Genomic DNA, 18,133 nt, shown 5'->3' with positions numbered 1-18,133 from the left:
GTGCTTGGGGAATAGGGGGTGGATTTTTTTTTTAATGTTTTGTTTTTTTAAAGAATCTTTTAGGAGATTCCCACTGGAGCATTACATCAACGAGAACTTGCTGTTTATTTTAACATGAATGACAAGGTGGCTTGAAAACAGATGAATACTCAAGAGACAAAATGTTAAATTTCTCTTTCCTCCAGTGAGTGTGTTTCCAGTGAAGAATTTAGTCTCGGCACCTTCCTTTTTCTTGATCAGTAACACTTTTTTAGCTTCAAAAAAGCAGAAACTTCAAAAGGACTCCAGGTATGCCATTTCTACATTCTTCAGACACATCTTTTGGGCTCAGAGCTGGACTTCCAATTAAGCCTCAGATTTTTGACTCAATGGTGCAAGGCAACATTAACAGTAAGAACAACGGGAAAGAAGGAGGGGGGAGTAATGGTCAAGAAACACGACGTTACTACATACTAGGTACATGTATGAGGAAACAGGTAAAAACGGAAGGATTTAAGAAGTAGGAGGAATCTTGGAAAGATCTGCCCCCTCCGCCATGATTTCTTCATCAACAACGCTCCGTATTCAGACACCGTGCAGGGTCTGACTCTTCCTCACGCGTGCAGTCCTTCCCCACCGCATGGGGACTGCCACCCCAGGGTCCACATGGCCACAGCAGGGGTTCACTAAAGATGCCAGAAGCCGGCCTCCCTGCAGGCGTGCTTGAACAAAGGACACCCGGCTGCTGACGGCCAACACACATGGTTGAAAGCCCGTCCATTAAAGCTCTCTGGGGATGCAACACAGAGACCTCTCTTGGAAACGAGAGGAGGCAATCAATGCATATCAACACCACCACCATAATCCTCCCAGTTTTGCCCATTTTTTTCTCCATGTTCAAGCTGTGTTTGTTTCTTCCAGCTGTAGATAAATGCTGAAGAGAATAAAGTACTCATCAGAGCAATAGATAAAGAAGATTAGAGCGCTTTGGTTACTTTTTTTTAATTTCCCTGGTCAGTTAATATGCAACGGCCAGAAATATGCCTGGGTCAAACAATCACCTAAAGACTCTTCCTTCATGCTGTATTTCCAAATACATTTTCTAGGGGTGGATGAAGAGGTGAGCAGGGGAAAATGAAGGGTAAGAGGAACACAGGGAGATATAACGGGGAAAAATAGAGCAAGAGGACTTCAGAGGATTTCATACTTTGGATAGTCCTTGTTGATGAACACTGTGAGCACAGAGAACACTAAAGAACGGTTGTAGCATTTGCCTGCTTTCACCTGTATTCACAATTAAAACATCAACAGCTTCCCGGCTCTTGCCTGCATTAAATCTCCCACGGCTCTCGCACGCAGAGACCCAAGCAAAGGAAATTAAGCAGTACCTAGTCAAAGCTACACTTGCAAAAGGAAAGAGAATTTCCCCAAGTATAGAAATGACCAAACCCCATTAAATTTGACTTTTAAAATTTTTATACTAACTCTGATATAGTACTAAATTTACTTGCTTATGTGACATTACTCAGACTTAAGCATTTTTCATAAACATGTGCTACAGGTAAAGATCCCAATTGCCTGTCTGCCTACTTTGTGTCAAGGCAGTAGCATGACACACCACGAGGACTCAGTGTGTCATTATATGAGGTCAGGGCACTATATGACCGTGGCCATTTAAACACACCTTGTTACAGCCTGATTTAATGACAGCACTCTGGGAAATTTCAATTTCAAGTAATTTGATGTTGAGGTTAACTTGCAGACATTTCTGAAGGGAAGACACTAGGTAAAACGTGTGTTGACATCTTTGTACCATGTAAGTCACAGATAAAGACATAAAAAGACCTAGAAGGTGAAAGAAATTAAATGTACGGTTCCTCCATGTCAAGTGAGGATCTCTAACAAATTACTCAGGAAAGCGATTCTGTCGGGCCCATGACAACTCTTCCCCAAGCGCCAGAACAAGACTGATTAATTAAAAGCATAGGGTCTCAGCTGTAAACAATTCAGCATAACAGGCACATACGCAATGCTGCTTTCACCATTAGAAAAAACTGACAAGTTTTAAAAAGGCTTTCAGGATTTCTTGGATTAGATTTGGAGCAGGCAATTAAGAAAAAAGTCTGTTTTTCCAGATACCATTGACAAAAAAAATAGCTCTTTATGGAGTCAAAAAGGATACAGCACTTAAAACTCCTTTTTTCAGAATCTGGAAGATGAGCACTCATCCTTAAGCTCAGTCTGGTACAGAGTTGCAAAACCAAAGAACAGTATGATTACCATGCTATATCATGCTATATAAAACATGTTTTAGTAGATGCCTAATTATCAGCCCAAAGTGGACTACATCCTTTTGGATTATTTATTGTAGTAAAAAAGCTACCGAATTAACTATCCTAATAGCAAGTACAAACAAACCATGAAACTTTGCTTGGCAGAAGTTTATGAGAAACTGTAAACCAAACCCTTATAAAATACACTACTCCCTACAATGCAACATTTACAGCACTACCCAATCATTACATCAGCCTGAATATACGTTTTACACGCTAAACAGACAAAATTAATTTGGCCTAACCCGCTGAGGGAAAAACAATGAGAAATTAAATCTCCTACTTTGGACCTTGAAAATACATTCAGATTGTCTAGAAAAATGAGACTTGGCTGAAGTTAAGGCACTATCTTCTGCTCCTGAGCCATGGGACTTAAAGCAAAGCTTTCTATATAACCCTCAACAGTGAGACTTACCATGCCTCAGTTTCACTGCTGTGAAAGATGGAAAATTACAGCAGCCTATTTGCCCGGTACGAAAGACAGCCTGGGAGGTCTCACGCACAAGTGACAGGAAGATGAAGAGAGGCACATATGACACAGACATAGCAGAGGAAACCTGGAAGTTTCCAGCTTGGTCATCGCTCCTGAAGGTGTTCAACTTGAACGTCAAGGACACTGAAGCTTCCAGCAAGTGCCCGGGTGCAGGCAGAAGGGCCACGAGGCTTTGCTGAGTCTGAAGGGCAGCCAGAGCTTGCAGGTCACTTGCCCGAGTTGGAGCTATGCAGGGAGAGCTCTGCAGCTATGCTGAAAGCCAGCACCTGCATCTGGCTGTCCCTCAGGCAGTCTTCAAGGTAAATTTTAATTAAAAGCGTGGATAACAGCAAGGAACAGCACTGCTGAAAAATGCCCATGACCTCACAGTCAGAGTTATACACTATTTCAGGGTGAGCATGACACGATGCAATTTCCAAACTGGGGGCAGACAGTGACCCTCTTGACTGTGTGAACAAAAAGGGGGTATACCACACCCATCACCAAAATACACCCTCCCTCCTTTCCCCAAGTACTGCCAACAAGCCACATTCTTTTATGCCCAGACCCAGGTGGTGGTCAGATGCTGGGAGGGAGGATGTCCATCTCTGATGGCACCGCAGCCCAAGCTGCCTCCACATGCCCTCCAATGGTGCGGACACAACGTGCTGCTGAGCTTTGCTTTCTCCTGTGCAGAAGGAAACATCCATGACAAAGCAAAACAGAAAATGCAGTCCTCCAGCAACAACTGTTGTGAGTAAAAATACAAGACAATCTGAAAAAGGGTGTTCACAAAATTAATGACTGCAGTGTAGTTTCTTCTAAATATTCAGAATGATAAATGCAAATATTAAAATTTAAATCTGAATAGTTTGAGATACACAGTTACTTTCAAAATATATCACCTACACTTGTTGGGTTCTGCTTTGTCACGACAGGGATTTTGAGAAACGAAGATATAAAAATTTGCTTTTCAGGCTGGCACCTTTACCTCAAACATGTCACCGCCACTTTGAGTTGGGTGTCTTAAAGCAGCCACAGCCCTTCTGAAGACCCACATGCTGAGTCACCATGCCACCACCCACTGGTGGGGGTTTGTGCCCAACATTTTCCAGTGTCATTTTACAGAGATGGGAGCATGAAGCAGCCAGCCTGGAGATTTCACTCCCCAGGAGTGGTATTGGGCACAGGCAGGGTGAGAGACAAACCCACAGCTATCAAGCAGAAGGCTCCACAGCCAGACGTGAGAAACAAGGAATATGAAAACCTGCAGCTGGTGTCATTTAGAGCAAATTGGTTTCCACTTAGGTGTGAGGAGGGGTTTATGTTCTTCCTGGGCCACTTAGTGACTCTCAGTACCAAAGACATTGAGCTATGCATACCAAAAGCATCTAAAAGACCTTATTTGTACAACAGAACCAAACCCAGATCTTAGTGAAACAAACAAACAAACAAACAAAACCAAAACAGAACAAAGAGTAATTGCTGAGGTACTCATGTGGTATTGGCAACTAATTTTAGCTAGAAATCGTGACTTCTGGGTAGAAACGGGTAAAGTAAATCAACCCAGTAACTGCTGCAACAGGAATGCTTTGGAATTCCTGCCACAAACCCAGAGCACAGTAATGGCATGAAATCCTTCTCCTAACGGACCAGCTCCTACCTTCTGATGTTCCTGTCTTTGCATGAACAAAGTACTTGTAGCAGCGGCCACAAAAAAAGACTGGCAAAGCGAACACAAGACTTCCCCAGAATGACTGAGTGCCCTCCTTGAAATGTACAGCATGTTTCCCATGATTTGGAGTGTACCCTGTGTACGTCAGAAGCCGTCAACTGGAAGATGCCAACAACTTGCACTCAGTTGATCTGACCCAAGTAAAAGCTATCACGATTCCTGAGTGAGGAAAGTACTTTGATGGATACTTTGCCCAACTGATTTGCTAACAGCAGACCCCCTCCCTGCCTAGAGAGGGGCTCCATGAAGAACCCAAACCTTCTCTGACAGAGGGCTTTGCTCCAGAACTGCTGAGCAGCGGTGTCGGCATTAGCCAGTGCACGAGCTACCAGCCCCTTCTCTCCCCTTCATGCAGTGTCATGCCAAGGATGCACAACGAGATTTTTAACTCTTTGGAAGGCTTCAAGACAAAGCAATCATTGTCAGTGTGAGATCACCCACGCTGGGTTAAAAAACATAGACTTAAGTTAGCACTTCAAACAGAGGTGCTTTAATAACAGAGAATATTGGGAATTTAGCATTAAGAAAGCGTTCCCCTACTTTACACTTCGTTTTTCCTCCTTCCTCCCTCACAATAAGCTTAGGACTAAGGCATATATATGTATTATATACACACAAACATATGGTCATATATATATGAATATATATACACACAAAATTTGAACTACCACCTACTGCTGCATATGAAATTAGTATTTTTTTTAATATGACTAAATTTCAAGAGTATTTCTGGCTCCAGTTCATGCAGTTTAAATGCAGTTGGGAAGCTGAAGAGGCAGCAAGAAATATGAGTGAGTCAGTGTAAAAGAACTACAAATTACTTGGCTCTTCATCTGCAGTTGAAGTACAAGTGCCCCATAAAAGGATCTTTTCAATTTTGTTTTGCATGTACTTCTATGGGAGGGGAGGGAAAAAACTCATCAGTATTTGCTTGGAACTTCAGAAATGGATTCAAATGCAATTAAAGCTCCTATTCTTAAAAAGATACAAAATTTATGAAGTTATTCGTGAACTCATCTCTTCAGATATTAAACTGCTTCATGAGGAACAAAACGGACTAGAATAGTAAATTAACTGTTCAGTGACAAACATGAAAAAGAAATAAAAGAGGTAACTCTCTTACAAACAAAACTACTCTATATACACCCCTGTGAGCTCTTTCATTTAAAATATTTTAGGAATCTTTGATCAGATACAAGAAAAGTTTTCTATCTATGTATTTTATATATAGGGATATATAACAAATATAAAATATAGATAGATCAGGTAATAGGTATATAAGATAGATCTATGACTCTATCTTTTGTGTGTGTGCATATATATATGTATATGATGAAAAAAGGAAAATTTGTCTCAATTAGAACAAGGACTGTACTCATGTCTTATTCTAAGAGAACATATTCCAACCAAAATCTAAACGAAATATACAGAAGTGACACAGCAACAGTCCAAAGGCTGGTTTACAAATCCCACTGAAAAAGGTTATAAATTGTGATGCTTTGACAGCTGCTGGAAGTACAAGTCATAAAAAAACTTGAAAGTGTCAAGGTGGAAGATGCAATGTTGCTGGACACAGGTTTCTTGCATCAAACAGCCCTGACCATTCAGTCCCTTTTATGGGAGAAAGATGGAAACTACAATGGGGAAATATTTGCTTTAATTAAACTTATTCCAATATTCACATAGAACTCTTTGCTGAAACACTTACTAATGCTTTGTCAGAAAAGATTTATATGCCCACCATGACATGGTTCCTAATTTTTCATTGTCTTAATGTCATCTCTTTGCACCAAATTACAGCAATTCAATCTCTGTCCTTCATCTCTACACTGTTCCTGAACTTATTTCCATTCAGATTATAAAACCCAAACTTAATGCAATGCAGAACTATTAACTTTCCACATTATTCACTTTGTGCAGTTCCCATTTATTTTCAGGGTTCCAATCTGCCCCAAGTTTTTGATTTGGTGTATTATTTGTAAAAGATGCAGTATCATCACCTAAAAAGTAGAAACACTGTATTAGCACAGTAGGAAGTGATGGAAGTCTAGGGAGCACAAACAGAATTTGAATGTAGATCTTCATTTATGAAGAAAGCCATCTTAGAGTTGTTTGAATTTAGTTGCAAGTACATACATTGTACTCTGTTCTCACAACTGCAGTCTAACATGCTCAAGAGAGTGATACAAAAAGACTTTGACAGCACCGGACCACTCAGTTACACCACAGTCATAACCCATATTTGGCTCAAAATCAGTCTGTGCGCACAGAGGATGTTGAAGGGTAAAGACAAGCATGGTATTTTCCCATCCACTGCTGTCTTGCAAAGGCAACATCCATACTCCAACTTAACAGTAGTGTATTAATGAATCTGTCAAGAGCTAGGTATTAAAGCAGATTTTCTTTTAGATCCCATTCAGAAAGTAATTGTCAGCAGAAAAATATTCTTATGGTAATAATGGCACACAGCTAATGCCTATTATGAATGAAGACATTTCAAAACCTCCAATGGCTGTATTGGTTGAGTATCTGCTGCAGTACCCCAGACTGTACGTGAAGTATCTTAAGAGTACAGTATTTATCATTTAGTCGACAAAAAGTATGTATTTTAAGTATTTTTGTTATAAATATGGCACTACTCACTGAAGAAAAGATGAAGGTATTAAAGGCACAATAATTATATTAACAACAAGCTTTTCTGTAGGAAGTTAAAAATAAATGAGCAGAACACTGATGTTTTCAAACGTGGTAGCTACAAATTCACTTACAAAGAGTGGTGACTCTGCCACACTGAGGTCTTTCAGACAGATTTTTGGCTCTTCAATAAGATAATAATAACAACAAGTTGAAGGGTAGAAGGTCACTCTTACCTTCCATCAGCATAGTCTGCATCTGCGCCTCCCCACCAGACATCTGAATCATCATCTTCGGCATCAGCTGAATCAAGATTGTCGCTTTCCTCTGCTAATGGACAGCAAACAAACTCCACACCACGAAACTTGTCGATTCCACAGGGCAGCAGCATGCCATAGTCGTGCAAATTCATACTCTTCTCACTACAGGACTACAGAAAATAGAAAGAAAACAGCAACAGTATTGTCATGGAGGAAGCTGGAAAAAAATGTCACAGACCTTCAGAAAACGTAAGGGGCTGCACACTGCCTTAGGAAGTTGAAGCTGGTGAACCGCACGATCTCTGAACTTTGAAACAGGATTTAGAGTGGTCATGTGTGCATTCACTACCTGCACTGTAAGTAGCTCCCTACCTGTGTCTGCATGACAAGTGTAAGTGACAAGATCTCCACTCTCCTGCCCTTCAGCCTTTGCCAGTATAGAAAGACTTGTCTCCTCCCATATACTTGACGAGTGCAAATCCTCTTGCCCCAAATCCTCACAGCCTCTGCCTCATAAACATAAAACTCAAAGGCAGAACCACAATTTGATGTATTAATCCTGATCCTGATGTACTAATGCTATTAAAGAGTTCATTGCAAGATCAATTAACATCTAAAATATCTGATATACTGGAAACACGCTGTATCTGGTCTGACATCTCTGCCAGTACAGTACCTTCCAGCCGTATTTGGAAAACAGTCAGTTGTGCATAATTATACCTTCAAGATATAGTGATGTAGGACAGAAAGACACAGTGATGTAAAGCAAGTGAAAAAAGGAAAACAGTTCAGTGGTGCACAGTGATGATGTTCTCCTAGGCTATACCATTCCAAGTCTGTAAGTACTTAAAATGGACTAGAATTTGCCCGCGTGAAGGTTGGTGCTTTAAATGTTTCATTTGAGGGGCAACAGTATGATTCAAGCAAGAACTGAAAATCTGAAAAGCTGCTAAGCACATTTCAATTTTGATCTCCAGAGGGTGGGATAACATACAAACTAAAAGGTTCCAAACAAAAGAGCAGCCAGAAATCTTCTTGAAGGTCGTCTCAGTTTTGATTCCTCCAACCTTTCTAAATAAGGACAGAAATGTCCAAAACGCATTAGCAATTATAACATTAGCTTTATTTCTGTTTTCAGTAAAGCACTGCTAAACTGTAAGAACTCTGTGCTTGACTGCAAAATGTCTTTGGCTAGTTCTGTGTCTTATCAGCTGTCCTACCCTTTCATGCTGAATTTCATATACCGCATTCTTTGAGGCCTGTTTGATCTCTGTGGAGCACCTAGCATACCAATATCCATATTGAGGACAATGATAAAGGCAAAGCCCAGGCATTAGTGATCAATCTTTCGTTGCAGAGCAGCACTAACACAGGGAGCCAGAGAAGGCAGAAAACATGGTGGGTGTGTGAGTGGATGTGAGAAGAAAAAAACAAAAACCAACAGTGCTACAAAACAGGGTTGAGGTTCAAAGGTCAAGGTTAAGTATCCAACAGTGGACTCTGATGTGCTCAGCAGAGTGACTCCTATTTCCTACCGTATAAAGCAGGACAAAAAGCCATTCACTCAAACACTTGGAAGTACTGCTTTTTGTTTTCCATGTCACTGCTATATTTAAACTCATCCTCAGAAGAGTGATTCAACCCTAAAGAAGGAGGGCAGGAAATTTTAAGACAGATGAATATACCTCTTTAGCAACCGTATGCCAATGCAGGTGAGTTTCACACACATCCATCCTTTCCTGGTGAAGGAACTTGCACTTGTCTGGTACCAGAAGGGCATCACTCACAAACTCACCCACTGAAACAAAAAGAAAAAAAAACCAACCACAAAAATGTTAATTTTGCTTCCAGTTACTCATCCTTTTAAACCTTTAGCTAGGCATAGAGCAGCTTTCGTGAATGAGTAGCAGGGTCTGTTTATGGAACAGTCTCTAAATGGTGCTTCCATTACCACCTTCTTCAAACCTCCCATTTGAAAGTAGCTCCTGTCTTTGATCTCAGAGATATATTAGGTTATGAAAACTTCAGCATAATATGCTAACTTCCATATACCCAGTATGAAACTTGCAGGACCCATCAAAGACATGTGTGGTGCAACGTGAAGTCAAGAGTTGGTAGATCCAGCTCCTGGAAGGGGACTGGAGGGATGGGGACAATTAAGATTTGCATCTCAGTAGTGGTAGGGAGCGGGTTTGAAGTGTTTTGAAATACTTAGTTTTTCCACACAAAACAAATCTAACACCAACACATTGTTTCAAACAATTTGAGAGTATTTCTGCTGAATTACAGCACTAACAGCAACACAGTCCACTTAGTTATTTTTGTTGGTGCAGCCTCTTTATTGCAACCTAATTTCATCAGCCAGACGAATTCAGGTTAGCCCAGAAGGCTGGTGAGCAAGTGGAGCTCATCAGTCAGAGAACAAGATGATTCGCGGATCACCTGAGTATCTGCTCAGATAGAAGTGGCAAAAAAAGGCTCTTTACCAAGGACATAACTGACCAAAGAGATTGTGCTGTCTTCAGCAGCAAGACAAAAATTTACACACTAATGAAATAAACAACGCTCACAGCTTCAGTACTAACTAATCAGAAACTCATCTGATAAGTAACATGATTTATAGACTAAAGTCACTGCAATTCTGTACAATTCTGACATTGCAATTAAACAACCCCAAACCCTCTTGAAGATTTTTTTTTAAAGGAAAAATTACAGACTAATTTTGAGAAGTCGATATACTGAACAGACACTGGACTGTGAAAGCACACGACTCAGCTGGCATAAATCATCAGCTCCCTGAAGCACATTTGCCTATAACACGCAAAAAACTACAGCTAGTGTGTGTTAAATGAACGAACCAAGGTGGCCCAATGGCTTCATGGATGTATTAACAGGTTAATTAATCAAAATGAGATGACTGCAAGTTTACCGTTCAGTAGAGGGTTTTCTCAGGGAGCTGATGAAGTGGCCCTTGAGGCTTACAATTAAAGTTTTAAAAATAATCAACACTCAATGCACTGGGAGAAAGCAGAGTTCAGCAAACAGATGTATATAACTTTGCTAATCACCAAGATGTGTATTTCACATGAAATTCCTTGCTATATTTCAATGTTTTTTATCTGAAGCCTTTAAAAGCGAGCCAGTTAGTTTACAAGGGAAAACAGGATTTTGTTACCTTTACCCTTCAGTGACATACTCTAATGCCTGCAGATTATTAACAGAAATGCCTTCTAGGGGTGTCCAAAATAAACTTGCAGAAGTAATGAGTTAAAACACTTTTTGGTAACAGAAAATACAAAATCTGCAGCTTGTTAACAAAGTCTCTATTCCCAGCGGTATCACACCCAAATCTTGCACTGAAATTTTAATAAACTGGCGCCTTGATTTAGCTGCACTTGCCTTTGCAGGGGACCATCCTACCACATACCCAAAGTTACTCAGTACATGCGTTATTGCTAAAGCTTCAATTTAGCCAAGTACCTCAGTACTAAGCAAGCACACAGGTGTTTTGCTGAAAACTCATGGAGTATGTTGACTTCGCCCTCCTGGAACATACGACTTCATACAGAACTGCAATTATACTTTGCTGGCTGTTCAAGCATACAAAACATTCAAAGGAGTCTTTATAGCAAACTTTTCTATAAACCCAAAAAAAGGAATAAAAAAAAAAAATCCTGGAGCACTAGATCAGATTTCAGAAGCTATGCACACAATCATGCATGCAACCCTGTGTCATCTATCTGACTTCTGACAACCCCTGCATGAAGCTGTTCCATTCACCCTAACACCCCATAATTCTGTCAGAATATTGTGTGTGCGAAGTTAGAAGGCAATTAATGGTATTGTACCTCATTGCTCAAAAGAATAAGCTTACATCATCACTTCAGCAATAGTAACAATCACTTGAGTTACAGCCACCAAATACAAAATTGAAAGCTATACGTCAAAAGTTATGGGCAACACAGCCTGGGCTGTAGTGTCATTAAAAGTATGCAACTAAACTTAAAAAAAAAAAATAAATAAAAAAATTGAGTGTCTGATTATATCAACCAACATATAACCAAATACTAAAGAAATGACAGACAGTTCAACATAATCGAAAGTATGGTATTAGACTTGAATTTTACACACATAATGTGCACCTGCCTTATATAACTAGATTCCTTCAAAATAAGGTAACACCATCCTCATGGTAAACCAAATTGTCATTTCAAGTGAGGCTCCATTTTTCAATAAATTGCTGAATTTCAGAGAAATAAACAACTCATTGGAACAAGCCCCCTCTGATTTTCAGAAGGGAAGATGATGGGGAGAAGGGTGTTTTTTTAATGTAACACTCCATTATACAGAATTAGGAGTTGTGAAAACCTGAGCAGTAGCAACCATTCGCAACATTGCATGTGATTCCTGTTGCGTTCAGTTCAATTTTTTACCACAAATAAGATTTAATTCTGCCCTTATTTACACACACAGAGCTCATGCCTTGGAAACTTTTTTCATTCATTTTATTATAGTTATTACTGACGTTTAAGTGCAAAGCTTTGAATTTTTTTCTATTTTTGTTGTTTGGTTTTTGGTTTTGTTTATTGTGTTGGGGTTTTTAAAAAATAAATCAATGTTCAAGTGGCAGTTTGATGACCTAAATTGAGTTCAGATGACAACTGCAACAATTTATTTTGCCTGGGCTAGTCTAATAAAAACACAAATCCATCAGAAAGCAGCACTTCAAACATGCTTGATTTGCGGACAAGCTTCTATCTGTGTCACTCCAGTACGCATTTAACCTCCAATGCTGCTGAGTCTTAAGACTTTGGGGATTCTTTGCTTTTTTTGAACAAGTAACCCACAGACTACATAGGGAAAACAAGCATGCGTGAAGGAAGAGCAATCCTGTGCCTCCTAAGAGAGACGGCCAATGTGTATGGGCTCTAAAAATAAGGAAAAATTGTAATACTACTTCTGTTTGCCAGTACAAGCCATGACTAAGGTGGTTATGGATCAGCACATTTTTTTTTGACTGACTGAGCATCCCAGCCAAGCACTGCTTCTGATTTCCACTGCCAAGAGCTGGGATCACAACACATAACGGAAGTCCAAAATTATTTTGCCTTCCAGTATGGCAACACACCAACATGCACCGCACCGGGCCATCCTTGACACCCTGCCTGCGAGGCTCAAGTCGGATGAGCATCTCCCCAAGCAGCAGCACTGCCTTAAAAGCCTCCCTGGCCCTTCACCAAACCAGCCAGCACCTTCCCGCGCTCCCGCACCACCTTCCCTGCCGGGGGCAAGCAACAGCTAAGTTGCTGACCCCACGACGGACGGAAGGGTTTGCAAAATTTGTATCGAGTCTGAACCAACACGGGGTTGGCATTGTGACCACCACTGGCATTACCTCTGTCAGGCTTCCGTTTATCCCTTTTTTTCCCTGTATTTTTCTGCCTTCTTCTGTGTCTCTCGTATTTTGATTACGGCTGTCTGTCTGTGCTCTGCTGAGGCACTCTAACAATGAACCACAACGGCACAATTTGTCTTTTGGTGCGCTCATAAAATCACTAAACTCCCTCAAGCGATCCAACATGCAAGTGTAACAGCTACTTGTTTTCCAGAAGCTGCTTACCCACTCTTGCAGGGAAGAGTTGGACAAAACCAGAGCCTTCTGGCTTGCGGGTTTCTTACCAGTCTGGAGAAAACAGCCCTGAAGAGGACTTCTGGGCAGAGAACACGTAACTATGTTAGAAAAACCCACCCTGTATCCACGATTCATTCAGCTGAAGGCTGACAATCTGCGGCTCACACTTTTGAAAATAAGTTGCTTGTTCCTGTATCAAACCTACGTCACTTAACAGTGACATTTAAGTTGCTGTACTCACTGCCTGCATATCACTGGAACACGGATTGCGTCAACGTAGTAAGTCGCAGTTTAATTTCATCTTACAGATCTTTTTTTTTCCCTAATGTCAGTATGCCCTTTCCTGATGCCCAATTCTACACTGAGTTTGTAGTGGACTTCCTCATATTGCCCCATCCTGGTGTATCACAATGGGGTAGCAAGTTCTGATTTTTCAAAGACAGATTTGCCCAAGATTATGACACCACAGTTTACTTCGTTAAGTAACCTTACTTCACTCAAGCACATCCTATTCTCTGAAAAATACTCTTGGAACAACAACAGATTTTGTGCAGTAAGACCAGAAGCTGTGGTTCAGAAACTTCATTTTTCAACCCAGCAAAGACTAAAAGCATTAAGACTCAACCTCTAATAAAAGAATTATGATCATAGTGAAGGCATCTGATCACACACTCATTTAAATTTAGGAAGAAAAAGGCTCAGCAAGCAGGCACACTTGTAAGATGATGACTGCCCTCTCTGTTTAAATGGTAGATATGACATCAGGGCAAAGTAATTCAAAATAAAAATACTATACGCTGTGTGAGACACAGTCCTGATCAGCAGATTTTTCCATCCACTGCAGAAAACAGATGGGATGTGAAAGTCCATCCAACACTGCATAAAAGACAGCAAAGATAAGATGATAAAGGTAATGAAACAAAATCCGTGACAAAACCAAATACCTGCTACCAGATGGTTGCAGATAGTTAGGATCTCAACCAAAAAATAAGCATGTTCCAATTATGTTCAGGAGTACTTTCAAACAAAGCCTGTGCTAAATTTTGTGTGAGGAGGCAGCATACAACCTGAGGCTGTAGAACTCAAGGCTTCACCTCCCATGTCACTGATGAGAACGAGGCCTTGATAAAATGAATTTACAAGCTTGCTTGTGCCTTACGTATTTGAGAACATTCAGAGGAACGTGCCTCTTCGCTGTGACTTTGCATAGATTATCTGGAGCCACCGCACCCTTGGTGTGGTGGTTTGGCACAGCAAGGAGCAGAGCGACCCTGTGCCCTTCCCCATCCCGCTGCCGTGGGGCTTCGCTCTGCCTAGCTTCCCAGGCACACCACCCTCTGCTAGCTCCTGTGCCTACCCAGGCACGTTAATTTATGACATATTCTGTTAAACATACATTATTACTTTTATTTAGGCAGCCATGTAACTTCAGGTGCTTTTATTAAGGGTGATGTTTATGTAAGTCTTTATGCATGATGCCTTCTCTTATTTATAGGTTGCTAATTAAAGGTTAGCTGCAATCTGCATCAGCGTGCAAACCAAACACACTAACACCAACTGATGTGCAGCGAAACAACACTTTATTGGAAATGCTTTTTCTTTCCTTCATAAGTCCAGAAAAGCAGAGAAGATGCAAAGCAGCTAGATACTGTAAAAACACATTTCATTTTCCAGCAAAATGAGTTAGTAAGCATAATCATCTACCTAGCAACACACTGAACCAGTCAGAGTACTTCAAGATGTTAGACTCGGTATCTACAGATGAAGAGAGTGAGGCTGTGCCTGTCAAACCTGGGTTGAAGGAGGGTTTGTTGCCATGCCCAGCCCCTGGGGAGGGACTCCTGCCCCAGCCCACAGCATGGCTCTCTGAACCTGGGCATGAGTCACGTTCAGCCAGACTGATAAACACCTTCAGTCTAGTTTAAAGGATTTTAACAACCTATAGCAAACAAAGGTTTTGTAGATTTTTCCAATTTCAAATCAGCAGCGTTCAGGAAGTATGTAAAAGGCCATGTAAAAAAATAATTTCTAGCTACACCATTACCTATGAAGGACCACCAATATTAATATCAGTAGCTAGCTGGGTATCAAACACCACCCTACTGTATCTCCTCCATCGGTAAGCTGTAAGCATTGAGAGCAGCACTGAACAACGCTGAACCACCCGGGCAGTCGCTAGCAAAGGCCAAGCTGTGACAGATCTTGCACACAAAGACTGCAGCGGGAAAGGGGAGATCCTGACACTGCACCAAAACCCGGCCAGCCTTAAAACTTCTCCCACCCATAAAACTGCCCCTAAAAAAGCTGTGTAAGAAATCTGTCCTCACTCCACCATTTTATCTATAACTTACAGCACCAATTTCAGTACGAGACCCACGGCACGGCAGATGGACAGCAATGTAGACCCAGTTTTGAAGGGCAGAAGTGACAGCACGAGCTGCGCAGTCACCTTTGGGGCGTGAGGTAGGAACAGCTGCAGCTCTTCCATCTTCCAGAGGCTCAGCCAAAGCCAACACTGACCCCATTAACACATCTCTGTATCAACCCTTTCGCCCTCATAAAGTTCCCAGAAGTTATTTCCCATAGCTACAGCTGGGTTTTTTTTATTATTTTTTGAGCAAAGTCATCCACTATGTTTTAAGCATCTAGAAGTAAAGCCAGCGGCTCTCCCACGGATGTTTTCACAGCATCAAAGCAAGCACCTATTGCTGCAGTATTTTTTCTGCTTCAGTGAAGTCCTTGAATGCTTCTGTATTCCTGCTTTCAACCAAACTTGAAAAGGTGAAGACAGTACACCCACTAAAAAGTGTTTTATTGTTCTGTTATTTTGCATACATAGCAACAAATACACCCGGATGCAACAACGCTCAAGTAAACCACCTTCACTTTTCACAACATTTGTCTGTTTATTAGACTACAAAAGGCAACAATTTGGGATAAGGAAAGCTCTTCTAGTAGACGAAAAACTGACGGGTAATTCTAGCTGTACTACACTTTAGTGTCTTCATGTTTTTACAACAATTAAGGTACTTTTCACAAACACTGTGATGGCACACAACATACAACTTCACTTGGGACTCAAGATGAGGATAAAAGAAAACCCACTGTAATAAACCTAGTGACATCTAAATATCCACACATACACCATAACATGAAGCTCCAGTCTTGATACATCCCGTGTTCTACTGTGATTTCTGGAAAGTCCAAATAGCTCACACAAAATTCTGGAGTCAAAGGGCTAAAATCCTTTAGGTACAATCCATCAAAGTACATTTGTCCAGATGAAAATAATGAACAATATACACCAAGAAACAGAAGTGTAAGTAATTCATGGTGTTTATTATGTCTTCATTTTCATAAGGTACCATACATAAGAAAGGATTATTCTCAAACCTTCTTCCTCCTCCCTCTGTAGCTCTTTGATCACAGACATAAATAGAATTTCTGCTCACTTTGCCACTTTTTTGCCTGACTGCATTTTCCGATTAAATTGTCTTAGTTTCCAGACAGAACACAAGCATCATTCAGATTCGATGCGTAATGCCAATAACGGATACATCTGTTTACATGCAATAAGATTCAAATACACATCAACAAACGCTCTAGCATCTTTAGAGACAAAGAATATAAACATTCCTTAAAAGTCTGCAGCACCTCAACGGTTCATTGAAGCATTAAGTTCATTTACTTCTCTCCTTTTTTCCACTAGTCTCCCCCATCTTTGTGGAAAAATGTCACTGGGAGTACAGCAAGGTGCCTTTTCTGTCCCTCTCTTACTCATTAATACAATACAACAGAATTGTGCTAATGCCCATTACCCCAGCATCATGGGTTATGTCATGTGTTGGGATTCCTCCTCCTGTCCCATTTTCCTAAAAGGCCCACAAAGTCAAAAAACACCCTCCCAGAACTTGTCATCAGAGTGACGAGTGGCAAAGGTCACCCCAAAAAGTCTTATCTGAAGGGTTTCCCCTTCAGTTTGCTTTCTCTAGGCACTCAGATTAGTGAACCACAAATGCTGCATCTCTAACATGATTTACTGAAAAACAGGCCCGAAAGCTTCCTGCAAAGTCCAGCTCAGCAAGTTGAGAAATTTCAGGGTTGAGTTGCTCTCCAATTGCCCAGTGCACTGATTACATCTGCAAAGTTTCTGCCACAAATGAGAGAGTATTTGTTCGAGACACAGTCCCCTCCCTCCCCATTACATAATCCTGCCTAATTTCTTGGAAGCGGTGAGTTTGGAATAATAAAGCCTAGTGATTTCACTCTGGATAGCTTGACTCCATCCTGCCTCAGTCACAGAGCTCCTACGTGATGCTGCCCAAGCAAAAATCTCTTCCCCTCCTCCCACACCATGCCCAATTGCTTATTCCTTCCTTCCCCTCCCTTCTCTGCAGCCCCAACAGACTTTTCAGATCCACTTTTTAGTTTTCACTCCATCGTCGCAGTAGTCCTGTTTGATAAATCTGTAACGGGACATGGTCAACCGCTCTGGAGGGCTGGTGAATGCATTGGGAACAGAAGCCTAGCTGCTTACAGTGGAAAAAAAGATTATAAACTGAAGGCTGCCACCTGTGGGTGTTTGCTGCAAGGGTCATTTGGTGGGGGGGTTTGGTGGTTTTTGGAAAGGGGAGGGGCATTGTTTTTGGGAGGTTCCAGGTCCCATCCTAAACTGACCACAATGTGTCTAGCTAAAACAGATCTTCCACAGTGCTATAAAAAGAACAGGCAATGAAAAGCTGGAAGGTGCTGGAAGCCAAGGCAAGTTAGAACAGACTGCTCAATTCTGCATACAGTGTACTGGAGGGAAGTACTGGGTTCCTCAAACAGAAGAACAGAATAACCCAAGAATTTATTGGAAATTGCTTGATTTACAGAAAACAGTAAAATTCACAGAATGGAAAAATCCCGGGGAAACAAACAAACAAACCCCAAAACCAGTGCTAGAAAACTCCATAGAACAGTTTTGAAATGTGAAAGGCTTAATGAGACCATTTTGTGAAGATTTAGGAAGATTTTTGTCAAGATACCCCAAGCAGAATCCTGTGACTGTGAAAATTACTTGAAGTATCCTGAGCCACATCCAAG

General features: G+C 41.0%; 1 protein-coding gene across 6 annotated transcripts in view; it reads right to left on the bottom strand.

Moving 5' to 3' along the window:
* The window catches only part of APP (amyloid beta (A4) precursor protein), a 182,739-nt gene that overhangs the window by 107,672 nt on the left and 56,934 nt on the right, over nt 1–18,133 (bottom strand). For all 6 annotated transcript variants that reach the window (XM_010297079.1, XM_010297077.1, XM_010297078.1 and 3 more), the window contains exons 3-4: nt 9,099–9,211; nt 7,390–7,583 (exon numbers count right to left, since the gene is read on the bottom strand). In XM_010297079.1, the coding sequence (XP_010295381.1) occupies nt 7,390–7,583; nt 9,099–9,211 (307 nt within the window). The remainder of the gene's footprint in view (nt 1–7,389; nt 7,584–9,098; nt 9,212–18,133) is intronic.

Source organism: Phaethon lepturus, unplaced genomic scaffold (assembly GCF_000687285.1).
Source record: "Phaethon lepturus isolate BGI_N335 unplaced genomic scaffold, ASM68728v1 scaffold8941, whole genome shotgun sequence".
In the NCBI taxonomy this organism is placed as follows: domain Eukaryota; kingdom Metazoa; phylum Chordata; class Aves; order Phaethontiformes; family Phaethontidae; genus Phaethon; species Phaethon lepturus.
Note: the sequence above shows the minus strand (reverse complement) of the source record. Positions and strands in the feature narration are given on the sequence as shown.